This window comes from Acromyrmex echinatior, chromosome 3 (genome assembly GCF_024713525.1).
Source record: "Acromyrmex echinatior isolate Ae372 chromosome 3, ASM2471352v2, whole genome shotgun sequence".
Taxonomy (NCBI): Eukaryota; Metazoa; Arthropoda; class Insecta; order Hymenoptera; family Formicidae; genus Acromyrmex; species Acromyrmex echinatior.
The window spans coordinates 19708445-19723260 of record NC_141854.1 but is presented as its reverse complement, the minus strand read 5'-3'; the positions used below and the strand labels follow the sequence as shown (position 1 = coordinate 19723260).

General features: G+C 31.9%; 1 protein-coding gene across 5 annotated transcripts in view; it reads right to left on the bottom strand.

Annotated features, from left to right (window-relative positions):
• for (cGMP-dependent protein kinase for) overlaps positions 1-14816 on the bottom strand; it is a 47145-nt gene that overhangs the window by 10711 nt on the left and 21618 nt on the right. Inside the window, exons 2-3 of one of the 5 annotated variants that reach the window (XM_087404849.1) lie at positions 13412-13943; positions 11345-11511 (exon numbers count right to left, since the gene is read on the bottom strand). In XM_087404849.1, the coding sequence (XP_087260975.1) occupies positions 11345-11511; positions 13412-13689 (445 nt within the window). In that variant the 5' untranslated portion in view covers positions 13690-13943. Of the gene's footprint in view, positions 1-84; positions 284-6088; positions 7821-11344; positions 11512-13411; positions 13944-14816 lie in introns of those variants that run through there. The other 4 variants (XM_087404850.1, XM_087404848.1, XM_011060598.2 and 1 more) reach the window with 4 other exon arrangements.

The window sequence follows — 14816 nt, the reverse complement described above, 5'->3', positions numbered from 1 at the left end:
ACTTTCGCAAGAATAAAACAACCAAGTCCATTGGTCACTTTCTACGTTGCGTTTCGAAAAAGAAAAAAAATGAGCTTCTCTTACATGATGCCCTGCTTATCAAAACGTAGATGTTCCTGATGTGTCATCGTTTTACCAAAACAATCGATTATGCACATCGTTTGTTTAACAAATATTCAACGCTGCGCCGAGTACATTTTATAAGCCGCGAATTGTCGATCTTAGATGACTACGTCGCGATTAATCACTGTAAACTATTCCACATCACCTCGCATTAATATTTATAACTCATCGACGTCGCAATGTCGGTTATATAATTATAAATTAAGATATCGCGTAAAAATAACAATAATAATAACAAAAGTGTTTGTCATCATCTATTGTCATCATATGTTCTTCTTATCAGATTAGATAAAATGATTGCTTTAAGTTTTTCTTCTAAAATATCTATTTTTATTTCGCGATGTATTCGAATGCTAATCATCATGTATATGACGTTCGCAGTCGATACCTCTATTGGGGAACAAAGAAACTCTCGATATACCTAACAAACTTCGGAGGAGAGAGAAAACGAGAAAGAAAGAGGAGAGAGAGAGAGAGAGAGAGAGAAAGAGAAAGGAACGAACAACAAAAGAATCCTCATCGAAGTCCGCATATACTACACTATGGTAGGACTTCGTCGTTCGCACAGAGCACCGCTGAACATATCCATGAGCCTTGTATATACATATATATATACAATATATATATATATATATATAACACACGGTAGAAGGCCTACCATGACGACATGTAACAGGACAAAGAGTTTACGCTTCACACATGATATCCCCTCGAGGTTTTACACGAAACTGGCGTAACCGAATTCCTGCTTACTTGCTCCGGTAGCTTCGGGCTCGTATTGAAGCGTGAGACAGCGATCGGAAAGTAAAAATTAATGTGATAAGCGTGCAATTTATTTTCATCAGAAGTAAACTATCGTAATCTTTATCACGCGAAGTGTCTACGGGAAAACTTCATCGGTGAAATCAATTTGATTCACGATTTTCATTTCCCAGAATGTAGGTCGAAGACAACTCAAGAAATCCTAATAAAAATATGATTAAGAGAAAGTGGAAGAATTCGTGGAGAAATAAGGCAGACTAGTTGTGGACAACTGGAATTCTGTGAAATTATCTTTCACTTTCATCGATCAGTACTTCGTGAATGAATGGAAACCTTTGACAAGAGTTGGTGAAACGAGTTTCCAAGTATCGGTCTTAACTTGCGATTAGTATCTGCACTGAGGGACAGATCCTGTCACCGTGCAGCAACGAGGGTCGATACGAACGTCATGGCGAGAACCCTCGAACGTTGGCCGAACGTTGATTACCTCATTGTTGCTTCTGAGCTGCAGAGTAAAGTCACGGTTTTTTGCATAGAAGGCGCGCAAAACAGGATGTCGAATTGGAACACTACGATTGCGGAAATCGGCTTAATAGGCAGTTGCTGAACATTCCGCTATTACCGATCACCGCGTTTGTATCCTTTTTTCATTGTCCTCCTTTCTCCGAACTCCCGAAAAAACCGTCAATTAATGAGCAAAATAGGCAGATATTGCTTAATTAAGCAAAAAAAAAAAGAGTTCAATTAAGTAATATATTTAGTTAAGGAAGTATTAGACACATTTTCAAAATAATGAAAAAATTACAGATTAAATCTTAATAAGTAAATCTTAAAAGTAATATGAAAAATTATGATGGTTTAGAACTTGAATAAAAAATTATTCCAGTAGAAGTGCTTTTATCTGTGCTGTAATAGAAATATAATTGAGAAATAATTACAAAAGTCCCAAATTTTTTATGTAAGTATTTAAAATGATTGATAAGTATTTAAATATTCAAAATGATTTATATGAAATTTCATCTTGCGATGCAGAGATTAGTTATTCCGCAAATAAACAAAGTTAATTTGTTTATTTATAGAAAAAGTAATCTCTGCAAACTTCGTATAAATCTTGAATACTTAAAGCTTATACAAAAAAATTAAGATGTCATTTGTTAAATTTTAGCATTTAACAATAAAAAATAATAAAAATACAAAGTAAATAAAATAATAATAATAAGTAAATTTCAAGGCTAATGAGAGTAAATAAACTATACAAATATGTTGTTAAATGAAAATATAATTATATATAATTATAATTATTCCCACAACTTTTATGTATATACATATATAGTTTATTTAAAATATAAATATTAATACATTTGTGAAAATGTGTATGATACATTATTAAATCATATTCAAACTTCCTGTATGTATCTCAATATTATACATACAAATTTTTAAACGAGTAATCGCACAAACAGATTCATCATTTAAAAAAGTCCTTAAAATGTCTCGCTTTTTACGACTCTTAATTACACTTAGTAGGACACAAGATGATTTATTTCTGCAGTTAGGCAATCAGGCCTACACGTATATAGGCAATGACGATATTTCATTGTACTTCATTGACAATTATAATTTTAATTAACGGAAACGACGCTTGCGGTCAGTGCGGTCCTCAAGTATCCCTAGCACTTGAGACGTATATTACGTAGCTGTTGTTGAGTCACGATGACGCTTTGACAGAAATAAATCGCAAGATCTAAGCGATTTTACATGATGTTTAAAAAATGACGCTGTCGATGTAAAATAACAGATCAAATAAAATAACAATATTCGAACGATTTCATATGTAACAATCTGTAATAATATAATTTCGCGTGCGTGTATCGCTTTTAATATTTTATTCAAGCTATTAATTTGATTTATCATTGAAAAGATGATAAAAGTAGTTATTGGGTCATTTAAAAATTGAACAAAAAACCGCGGATACTTTTTAAATGACCTAATATATCCGGCCTTTCGTCTTTCGAGATTATCGTGTTCCAATTATCATGTGTCCAATAATTATCATTAAGTAACACTAAAAAGTTGTCGACCTCCTAATCGCATAATTTATCACATGCAGATAAATGTATTAATTAAAAAAATTAAGATTATTAAGGATTATAAATTTCTGTCTGCGATATGCAGTATATGCCTACATATATTGCGCGTTCGCATGAATATAAGATTAGAGAGAAAGTAGTTAATTAAAATCGTCTTATATGTTTTCTGAATAAAGGTAGGCTCGGCAATGTTTGTTCGAAAACTTGAATTCGACGACAAAAAAAGATTCTGTCGTGCAGCAGCTGTTGAGATTTCCAGTTCTAGACGATCCTTAAAACCAGATGCCTCGAGTATCAAACATTTCGGGCATCCTCATCCTCATACTTCGTGTGTTACAGTGAAATGAAAGAAACAAGATTCACATCGTATAAAAAAAAGATTTTATCGTTTTTTAAATTAATCATTACTATTATATTTCCTATTTTATATAAAATATTTTATACGTTTAACAAATCTCGCGTTTTCAGGAATAGAAGATCAATAAAAATTTACGTGTCTATTAAGCTGACACAGTGATTTTAGCACAAACAGATTGAATACACATTTCGCAATCCGATGTTGTTGACTCATCCGTAATTTTGAAATATCGGCCTCATTTACAATCCTAGTACTGTTTCACAATTAGAGAAAACAATATAGTGATAGCCAAATTTTAACTCAATTAATATTACAAAATTTTATACATAGTAAAATTAATATACATAGTTGAAATTTATATTTATACTTTAATTATATAAATTTTATGTAAAATTTATGTAATTGTTACTTTTATAGTTACTATCATTATGTTTCTCTGAATGTAATTATTTCAATTTCATCAAATTGTAAGTTCAATGGCACAGTTATCGCTTATATTTTTATTTTTGATGAAATAAGCGGTAACAAAATCGAATAAAACAGAAAAAAATATTCAATTTCTGTATATATCTCATACGAATGTTATGTTAAATATGGCTGTGCCAGCATATTGTGCCATTAGAATAATTGTAGTTCTTATTCACATTTATTGAGAAATTGAGACTTTCTTTTCAGAAAAAAAAAGTGACACACTTTAATGCACGTTTATATGATATTAGAAACATACAAAAACTTATAACTGTTGCGTATGTATTGCAGCAATGTAAAGTTTGTAGATATAATGTAAACATCTTTTTCTTGTTTATCAATTCAAAGCGGCGTACGCCTTGATAAGAATCCGAGTGTTGAATGAAATTTTTCGAATGTTCGATAAACAAACTATAAGAAACAAAATTCTAAGAAATCATGCAGATTATTAAATTTTTATTAATTCGGTTTTTTGAAATATACCAAATAAAATTTACAAAATGTTGTTATTGTATCAAATAAATTGTGAACGACTTTTATGAAACGTGAACGTATTTATACATAATTATAACTTAATGTACAGAAATGTTAATATCGAATTTAGCATTCGAATGTCATACATATGTAAAACTGACGATAACTGATGAAGTCAGTTAACTCTGCTTTCCATTATTCTTAATAACACATCAATATACGACTTTCTCTCGATGGCATATGATGCCATATATTGAAATACTTGCAAATGAAACGTCCTAGTAAGATTAACATTAAAAAATTTAAAGTCGACACATCTCAATTCATCTGGAATATAATATAGTCAATAAATGCTCAAAGTTTTTTTATATAAATACGAAATTAAATGTATAGAAAGTTTTGAAAGTGTTCATTGTGCAAAATTAAATTAAAAAAGTCAAGATATTTTTTCGTCCGAATTGTAAAATAAAATATATAAGTAACAGTTCATCTTTTATTATAAATTTGAAAACATATGTAAATTTTTTTAAAAAATATAAAAAATTATTCATGTCGTAAATATCCTGGCAATTTCATTATAAATGTCAAGTCCGAATTCATACATTATTCACTAATTTGCAGATTTTAGTGAAACTAATATGAATGTAATTTATTTAAAGTTTAATCATGAATATATAGAAATTTTGAACGCCTTTCGTATCCGTGTTGTATAGATAACTGAAACGTGTTGTTGCAAAACGCGAACACAATTGCGTGTACAATGATAAGATCGCTTTTCTCGAACAGCGAAATAGAGGAAGAGCTAATTTCGCGAGATAATCCGGTTTCGTGCTCTAAAAAATACGATATCGAGGTCGACTTCACGCGACATCGGTATCAAAAACCTTTGTCCTATCCACGTGCGTCAAAGAAAACTGCGGATATAGATGTGCGTGTGCATGCGCGTTTGCGTGCGATCCGTTCCATGTTACGTTCATTCCTTCTGCATGTAGAATAATTATATAAACGTGTATCATATACATATTTAATTGTAAGACATAACGACGTCCGGTAACCGTGTACACAGTGCCTCGGAAATCACGTACTTTCTCTCGAGAAATGTGTGACTTTGGATATAGTCTGTATGTTTTTTAATATCATATAGTTATCTCGTAATATTCGCGTAAATTGCAAATTTAAATAGTTTTTCGATATTTCCCTTAATAGAAACGTTGAAACGCCAATATTTTCTACAATTAAAAGTTAAAAAATCCACGAATTAAAATTTTCAGTCTTCAGACGAATAATAAAGCCATGTTTTAAATAAAACTCTAGATTTATCAAAGTAGTGCAAAGGTATGCCAGGTTTGCTCTAATCGTATCATATGAAAGAATTAAAGAATTATTAAGCGCTTATTCGATGATAGACTAGTTAAGTAAAAAATGGCAATCGAAATACGCAGGAAAGCAGCCAATAGGAAGATTGTCAGTGTTTACTAGGATAAGAGATTTGACTCTGGTAAAGATAGAGCTCCAGTTTTAGAGACATTCCCCTGCAAGTGGGACTTGTAACAGAATTATAAATATAATTTTTCAAACAACCATAAAAAGTCCAAAAGTTTCGAAAAATTGCGTTGAACTAATATTTCAGTTGCGAACAAATTTCTTTTGAATTGATCAGAATCTGCGTAAAGAGAATGCACGATTTTATGATCGTATAAAGTATATATAATCGGGAGCTCTGTGTAAAGCAATTCACATATTCCTGAGAAAGACCTCACAAGAATCAACCCGGATCTTCGTCTCCTACGTCATATCCGTGATAGACAAATACCTTCGCGTATCTGACGTCTCTTTATGGGTTGCGGTGCACCAGTACGTCTTCTCCTCGCATAGGTGTGAACTGGCACAATCAATCTCGGCCGCGGAATGAGGAAGCCTCCTTGAGCGTTGTCAGGTGACGACTGGTTCGTCTCAGGGCATTCGCTGTCTGTGGTACCGGTGCTGCTGGATCCCCTGGACCGCGCATCTTCCTCTCTTGCCGAGGACGGCCCGTTGTTCGGATCCTCCAACGCAGCTTCAAATCGCGATACCACTTCGTCGGCGTATGGTCGCCTGTAAGGCTCGTCGTCTTGTTGCTTGGCGGAAATCTTGCTGCTGCCGTTGCTGGTCCAGTTGACCCCGCACTCCCGCCAGCTGGCCTCGTAGAGCAATTCCATTGCTCTGCCGCGCGTCGCGTCCGGGTCCAGAAGGAGTTCGGGATCCTCCAGAACCGCCCGGCCGGGATAACTCCGGACCTTCATGACCTCGAAAGTCGCGTGCGAACAGAAAGCAAAGATCGAGAAGTTGAGCCGGGCGTCTCGCTCTACACGGTCTACTACTCGGTCGGCGAGACTTTCGCTTCGTGATTTTTTTCTTTTTTCGACCCTCTCGAGTCCTACTGCGCAAAGGTCAAAAGTCGCGCGCTACGTGGCGACAACGCTAACATCGCTTTCATTCGGCGAGATAAGATTAATAGCGTTCCTGCAGGTAGACATTCTTGACTCTTTAGTTCGCCTTTCCGCTGTAGATCCGTGATTTATCCGTTGAGATCCGTTGAGTCGGTATGTTTATTCCTCCTTGTCTGTTCTAATCTTCTTTAGCTTTGTTGATTACAAATCATGCGACGAATAACAAAGCAATTGGCTGTCGAAAGCAATCGGTTCACGAAGATGAGAATTGAAATTCGCCGACCGGATTCATTGACGTTCGGAATGGGAACGTAAAGTTCCAGTTGAAACAACCGAGAAACATCGCGGCACGAGTCTGGCGTCGGTCCAGAACAAAGATCGACGACCCACGCGAAAGAAAAGATCACTTATCTTCGGATTTTCGCATCGATCATTCGGGTTCGATAGAAATGTTACCGGCATTCCTATCCGTTTCAATATTTATGTGGCTTATTGTTCCGTTATCACAAAAGTAGGCGGACTACCGACAGACGGACGACAAGACCAAGAAACAAGTTCGACGGACGTTGACGTCGGATCCGCGTATTCACAACCGTTCATTCGCGACTTCCGCTATCCGGCCGTCACTGGCAAACCGGCGTGCTACGAAACAACGGGAAACCGAAGTCATCACCAGATTACCGATCTTCTTAGTCTAAAGAACCTGTTGAGTCTCCGCAGGATTCTGCCATTTCTCGTTGTCCTCGAGCGAATAAGAATCCTTGTCTACAGGATGGACGAGGATCAAGGACGAAAAAAGTGTCGTCGAAGATAAAGAACATATCGACGAATTTTCTGTTATTTATAAAAGCTTCAAATACGCAAAATTGTTTCTTTCGCACTTATATTGAATTTTGCAACCTGGACCTTCAACACAGATGATCGATAAGCAACGATAAATAACGTTGAACGATATTACGTTGCGTCACTAATAGCTAGTTAGTAGTTACTTTTGAAAACAATGCGGGAGAAGAATCCTGTCAAAGGAGGACACTACTACGATTGCGAATCGCATCGCGTCTGACGCTCACTGACAGTATTCGCGACTGATGAAAAGTATGCCCGTGAGCGGCAAGCAGCACCACGAGAAACTCCCTTCCCTTGGCGAACCGCGGGAGTCCCCACCATGGATATGCACTCGTGAGAGAAAGGACAGAGGTTCTCATTTCCTTTCGTACTCGCCCCCGCAATCGCTCCCATGTATGAGTGCAACGGCACTTCTTTTTACCTGCGATCGCAAAAGGTCCGGGTCTCAGAAATTATAAGGCCCTGCTAACTTCATTAGCAAAAATAGGTGTAATAAGCCGATGAAGATAAATGTAAAATAAAAAGATACGAGGAAACAATATGTAATCTAATTTATAATACACACAAATTTATTATAAAAATATTTATAGTGTACTAATATAATCTTTGTATATCTACACATATTTTTGTACGTATATTATTGCTTAAATTTAATACTTCAGCTTTTTAATGCATTTTGCAGTAATTTAACATTTTTTACAATCTGTATTGATTCTTTTAAAAATGTTCAATCAAAAGTTAGAGCTGTAAGATATTTAAACACGGTTTTCTTAAATTCACGTAATGCAAAGCAAATCTACGTTAAATTTCTGAAATGTCATGAAAATGAAATGACTAATAAAAATTTTCGTACATGATTGATGAAAACTTTCCACTTTATTTGAACGTTAAACAATAATCACAATCATGTGTGTATATATACAGAGAATGTTTGCTGTTAATTGCGTAATTATGACACGGATGAGTGATAATACTAATGATTGGATCAGTTGAGAAAGAGAGGGAAAAGCGACAAGTACTGCATTTTTACGTGAAAGTAAAATGCGGCACGTCATTCATTACGAAATGGCATCGACGCGATGCCTTTGTCCAACAGAAATCGAATTCCGGGAGAAAAAAAACTGGACAGAATAATTGTTTAAGTATAATTTAGTCGATATCAGATCGTTTCTATCGTAGGGATAACATAACGTTCAATCTGCATTTACTATCGTATTGTGAAACGGATGTGAATATTTAAATCTAATACGTCCAAAATCCGGAAGCTTTTATTGTACAAAATTACAATACAATTAGATATTATTTGATCAGAATCTAAATAGGAAATTTAATTCAGACCTGAATATATATCCAATGCTAAATGTGAATTAATGAATACAATGAAAAACTTTTTTCATAAGTTGTGATTAAAATAGTATTAAAACAGTATTCATACAACAAAATTTTTCTTAGTTTTAAACATATCTGTATATTTAATTGTGTTACATGGAAAGATTTTGCTAAAGTATCTAAAAATTTAAGTAGATATAGATCTAAAAATAATTTTGTTAGACTATCCAAATATTATGTAGGCAACTCAAACATAATGCTGCAATACTGCAAAAGTTTTGATATTCTAGCAACTAATTTGAACATCATATATAATTATTTTGATAGTCTAACAAAATTATTTTCAGATTTATATCAAATTAAATTTTTAGATATTTTAGCAAAATCATTCTTTACTTGTATTTTTCCAAGAGATATATTCAGAAGAAAACAGATTTCCAAAAAAAATTTCATAAGAATTATTTTTACATACAAAAATTATTTAGAAAGGCGTAAAATTTGTTGTTATGATAAATATGTAATTTTTCCAATAATGACGCATTATTAATAAATATCTGACTAAATAATTTTACTGTCAACACAAAATTAACATCGATGATAATTGCCTGTTTGATATTCGCGTAAATTATTCTTACAGTTCTTATCCGTATATAGTATTGTAGTTAAGCTTATGAGTTACGTAATCATATATTTGTACGTAGCAATTTTTTAAACATTATGCATTATGCATTTATCAATTTATGTTATTATATCAATACAAACGATACTTAAACATGCTGAACTAAAATAAATTTAACTGAATTTAATAGGAAAATATGTACGTGAAAAAATTAAATGAGAAATATCTGTATAATATCGCTTCAAAAGTTGCAAAATCGTTTCACAGAATGTAATTATATATTTTTTTCTTATAAATATACAGGGGATATTTACATAGCCATTACGTTACCTGCATTCATTATTAATTGCTCAAGCATTATTTCCGCTCATCATCACCATCCAATAAAATGATTTATTTATGAGACTATCCTTCTTAAAACTACTTCTGTTTTTCTTTGACTTTTAAATATCTCAGCGAAATAAAATAAATATATGGATCTTATTTTCCAAGTAATTGGAGAATTTACGCGGAACAACTTTCTAAGTTTTATAGTTAGTAGTAAAAGCAAAATCAAATTAGTTTTGAAAAGTCATTTCGCAATTTATATTAAAATACATATATGTAAAATAAGTTTACCTCTTATATTTTGAATTATTCTACAACATAAAAATTCATCGAACTTGAACAGATAATTGCGAACACTTTCATAAAGATAAACAAAGTTAAAAAAATCACATGTACGATAGCTTAAGTACACAATGTTGATTGTTCTTTATATATGTGTGTGTATATATATATATATATATATATATAAGAAATATATGTAAGAAATATGCATCAAGAAATTCAATTATTTAGATAAGAATGCATTATATCATATAAATTATTATAAATTTTCTTATGCATTTTCGACAAAAAATTTATTTTCCTTTATTTTGCATAGAGTCTATAAACAAAATTACGATATCATGTTTTTAAAATATTTGCACAAATGTTGAAGATATAAGGAGATTTGTAAACATCTCAAAGCAGAACAGGTAACTCCAGTTAATAACAATACAATCTTCTTAGAAAGACTCGTTGCTTTTCCTGTTGATTCCATATTGTCAATTGTAATTATGCAGGAAAGAAATAAATGGTGAAAGCTTTTCCCGTGCGAGAGATCTTGAACAAACATAGCCGAAGAATAACAACAGATAACCAACAGGTGCGTTTGCGTCAGTATTCTCACATAAAAAAGCATCGCAATATGCAAACAATATAAGAATAAAAATTAATCTGCAGGCGAAAGTTTTTTCTAAATATATCATAGAATAATTTTTATTCTCGACGCGTTGCGACGGTGGAGAAACGGTTACGTATGGGAGAAAATAGGCTCGTAAAAAGAAATTCCAATCAGTAGAGAAATCAAAATAATTACTATAATATATAATTTCGAAATAGTTGATCAAATATAAAATAACTAAATGTATTTAACTAAATCTTTTTTTCACATAATTACGAATTTGCTTGGAACAAGTTTTTATATTTTATAGTTAATATTTAAAAGCAAATGTGTATCAAGTTTTGAAAAGTAATTTCCATTAAAATATGTATAAAATAAATATATTTCTTATATTTTTAACTATCTTATGACATGAAAGTTTGTCAAACAATTCGAACAGAAAAGCAAATATTTTGTTTTTATTCACTTTGTACGAAACTTTTCGCAAAAACAGTTAATATTTATTTTCTGTTTTCATCGTGTGATATTATTAACGATCTGTTTATTATTTAATTTGTCTTCAAGCAGCAATTCTCATAACGCTTTACAAATTTTCTCGGAACTGACACATTTCATAAAGCTGAGTAGCTATTTACTTACCCTCCATGACGAAGACAGTAGAGCCGACATCTCCCTCTTGTATAATTATCGAACCGGCTGGAAATGTAACAGGATACATGCAATCGACAATCTCCCGGATTTGCGTAAGTTCCAAATTTTTCATAAAGTCGTTGTCCAGTATGGCAGTTTTGATCAGCTCGCGAGATCTTGAAAAAAAAAAAGAAAATCGTTGTTAATTTCTCTCTTTCTCTCTCTCATTTCTTCTCTCAGTTAATCTCTTTTATATTAAAAGAAATAATATTCTTATAGGAAAGCGGAAGCATAAATAAATAATAAAAATATAATATTAAATATAAAAATCAAAAATCTTTTTCAGGAACAGATTGTTTAACAAATTTAATTATAAGAAAAATTCTTAGGCAAAAGTCCAATAAAAGTATAATAACATAGCATTAAATTATTAATTACACAAAAAAAAAGATTTTGTTGTATAATATCTAAAAAAAAGTAGATGTATACAGATAATTTAAGAATAATTTTATTGGATTATCAAAATAATTATGTAGGATATTCAAGCGCTAAAATGTCACTTTTTGCAGAATTGCTCATCATGCTTGAATTTCCATACATAATTATTTTGATGGTTCAACAAAATTATTTTCAGATCTGTATCAATATAAATTTTAAACAATTTTAGCAAAATTGTTCTTGTGTAATCTTTAAAGTGTAACACTGACTTCGATCTAAAAATATAAATCAGTATTATAAAGAATGCAATGTATTGAAATTGATACCTTCCAGGTATCCCATCATTGATAACCCAGGTGTGAAATTAACACGACATTCTTTAACATTAAAAAAATAACTCTAGTTATTTACAATTCCTTATAAAAATAAAAAAGTTCCGCATTTTTATACTAAAATCAAAATTAAAGATATGGTATGTTAATTTTGATTTTTTAATAAAACTGCAGAACTTTTTTTATTATTGTAAGCATCTGTAGAGTTATGAACTGTCATTATTTTTTTATATAATAGAATGTGTCTATACGTACTAACTTCATAAATGGAATCATTCATGCGTAGTTACCGCTTTCAATAAAATTAATTGATTCTTTTGGAGCAGAATCTACATTAAATAAAATTTTGACGAAACTATATATGTTTTATTTAATTTCATTTTTATAAACTGCAGTGAGTACAAAAAGTACAAAAATTCGTACAGAGAAAATATTTTTTAAAAAAACTTTATTTTTAAAAAATAAATATTATATCCAGCGAGAAACGAGTCATCGAATTGATGTGAAATCGATATAACTTTGATGATTTTAATACCAATTTGACATCGATTCGACATTTAATTAACGATCATTTCTTGTTGAATAATTAAAAATTTATTCATAAAGAATAAAATAGACTGTATGTTTCTTAAAATTATATATACCAAAATGATGTGTATTAATTATACAAAATATATCATCCTAAAAATAAGCGAAAATTAAAAATTATATTGTTTGAATGCTCAAAAAGTATTCGTACAGACGAGAAATTTAACTTCTAAAATCAGAAATACATGCGAAGCTCGTTTGTTTCCGTTAGAACAGAATGTATTCATTGTATAAAATTGCCAATTAATGTTTATTTTCTACAAATAAAGTTTTTTTAATAATAAATTTCCTTGTACGAATACTTTTTGCTCTCACTGTATATTTTTATAAACTATTAGGTGTTGGAATTAATTCGTAGCGTTTTTTAATGAAAGAATGTTATTTATTTCACATGAGCATTAAAAAATACATTAATGAAAGTACTTCCCATCACTTGTAAAACGCTACGAATTAATTCCAACACCTAATATATAAAGATGAAATATCTCATTTATGCTCAAATGAGCACACATATTTACAGTAATCATTTTCTGTGTTAAATGTCAAGATACCTATAAAATCAAGAACTGTTACCACGATATCAGAATTTATATAAGATATAAATGCAGTAATGAAAATGACAAAAAAAAGCACGAACGCGCTTCTAATAAAAAAAAAAATCGAAAGTTTGATGAATAAAATAGAAGTCATGTGACGTTCAAGGCATTTGCCGATCTACCTTTGCGGCTTGGTAAACTTCATCACCGGTTTCGTATCACTTCTGATAGGTTCGGCTGATATGGCTTGTCGCTTCAGTCTCTGATTAGAATCGATGGCAGTAGACGCCAGATTCAGCTCGACAATCTGCCGGAACTTATCGATCTCATTCTGGAGGTAACGGATCGTAGCGTCGCGTTCCTCGAGCGCCTTTTCAAGTATTTCGACGATCTCATCGCGACGTCGCAATGCCTCCGTACGTTCATACAGCAATCGCTTCAAGTCTCGTATCGAATCCATTCCCTTTGCTCTTCACCGTGCAAAATTCACGAATGGCACTCTTCCTCCCCGTCAAACAATATCGCGCGCGATCCCGCGTGCCATACACTGCGAAAATGTCACGCTGCACTTTTATTGTTCTTCAACGAACCTTTACAAGCGCAACAACAAATGAGAAAGTGCATGAGTGTGAACAAAAGCTGCGCATAACAAAGATCGTAAAAGTTCACACACAAACGTATCTATATATCTGACAATCTGATGTTCCATCGAACCTTAAAAATGATAATAGAAGTGATTTGTGTAAAAATATTGATCTAGTTTTGCAATTTAATTAGTAATTTCCATTCCCGAATTTCAGATTTATAAAATGTTGATATGATTGATAGAGGATTTCGGCTTTTCTTCAAAAAATTTTTAACTATCTATTTCACTTTAAAAAGAATTCTAATGATTAAGTTTAAAAAATAAAAATACAAAGTGATATAGAATGCCTTAAATACATACACACACACATACTTTCGTCGTAATAGCATTTTTATTTCAGTTAAAATTGATTTGAATCATAGTTTTCTATAAATCTCTGGAGGTATTACCTAAATCTCTTAAAAGAATGCAACATTAAAAAAAAATTTTATTCTAAGATAGATAAAAAGTAGTCTTAGACAATTTTTCCATATTATATTTAATATAGATGTCATAAAAATCTCAATAGTTAAACAAAGAGTCGAGCACAAAATTAAAGTTCCTGTCGAACACGAAGACACGATTCCAAAAGCTAGAAAGATATATTTATTGCCTCAGTAATAAGCCAAAGTTAGAAGCACGTCGGTTACATAAGACATTTAGATACGGCCTATATAAATAACATAACAAAAAGGATATTGTAGAAAAAAACTTTCTGGAGAGAATAATGACTGCTAATATTATCTCGAGAAACAGGTCCGTACAATATAATTACATGTTGCTGTGCACAAGATTACGAATCACGCTTGTACTCAAGGCGCTTTACAATAATATCATGATTGTAATAAAACGTACTTATAATATGAAAATATTAGTGTATAAAAAGTTCTCTATATCTTAGATAATCCTTCGATAGTTGTCAAGAATTCTCGGATGCTATATTTAACATAACATGTTTGTAA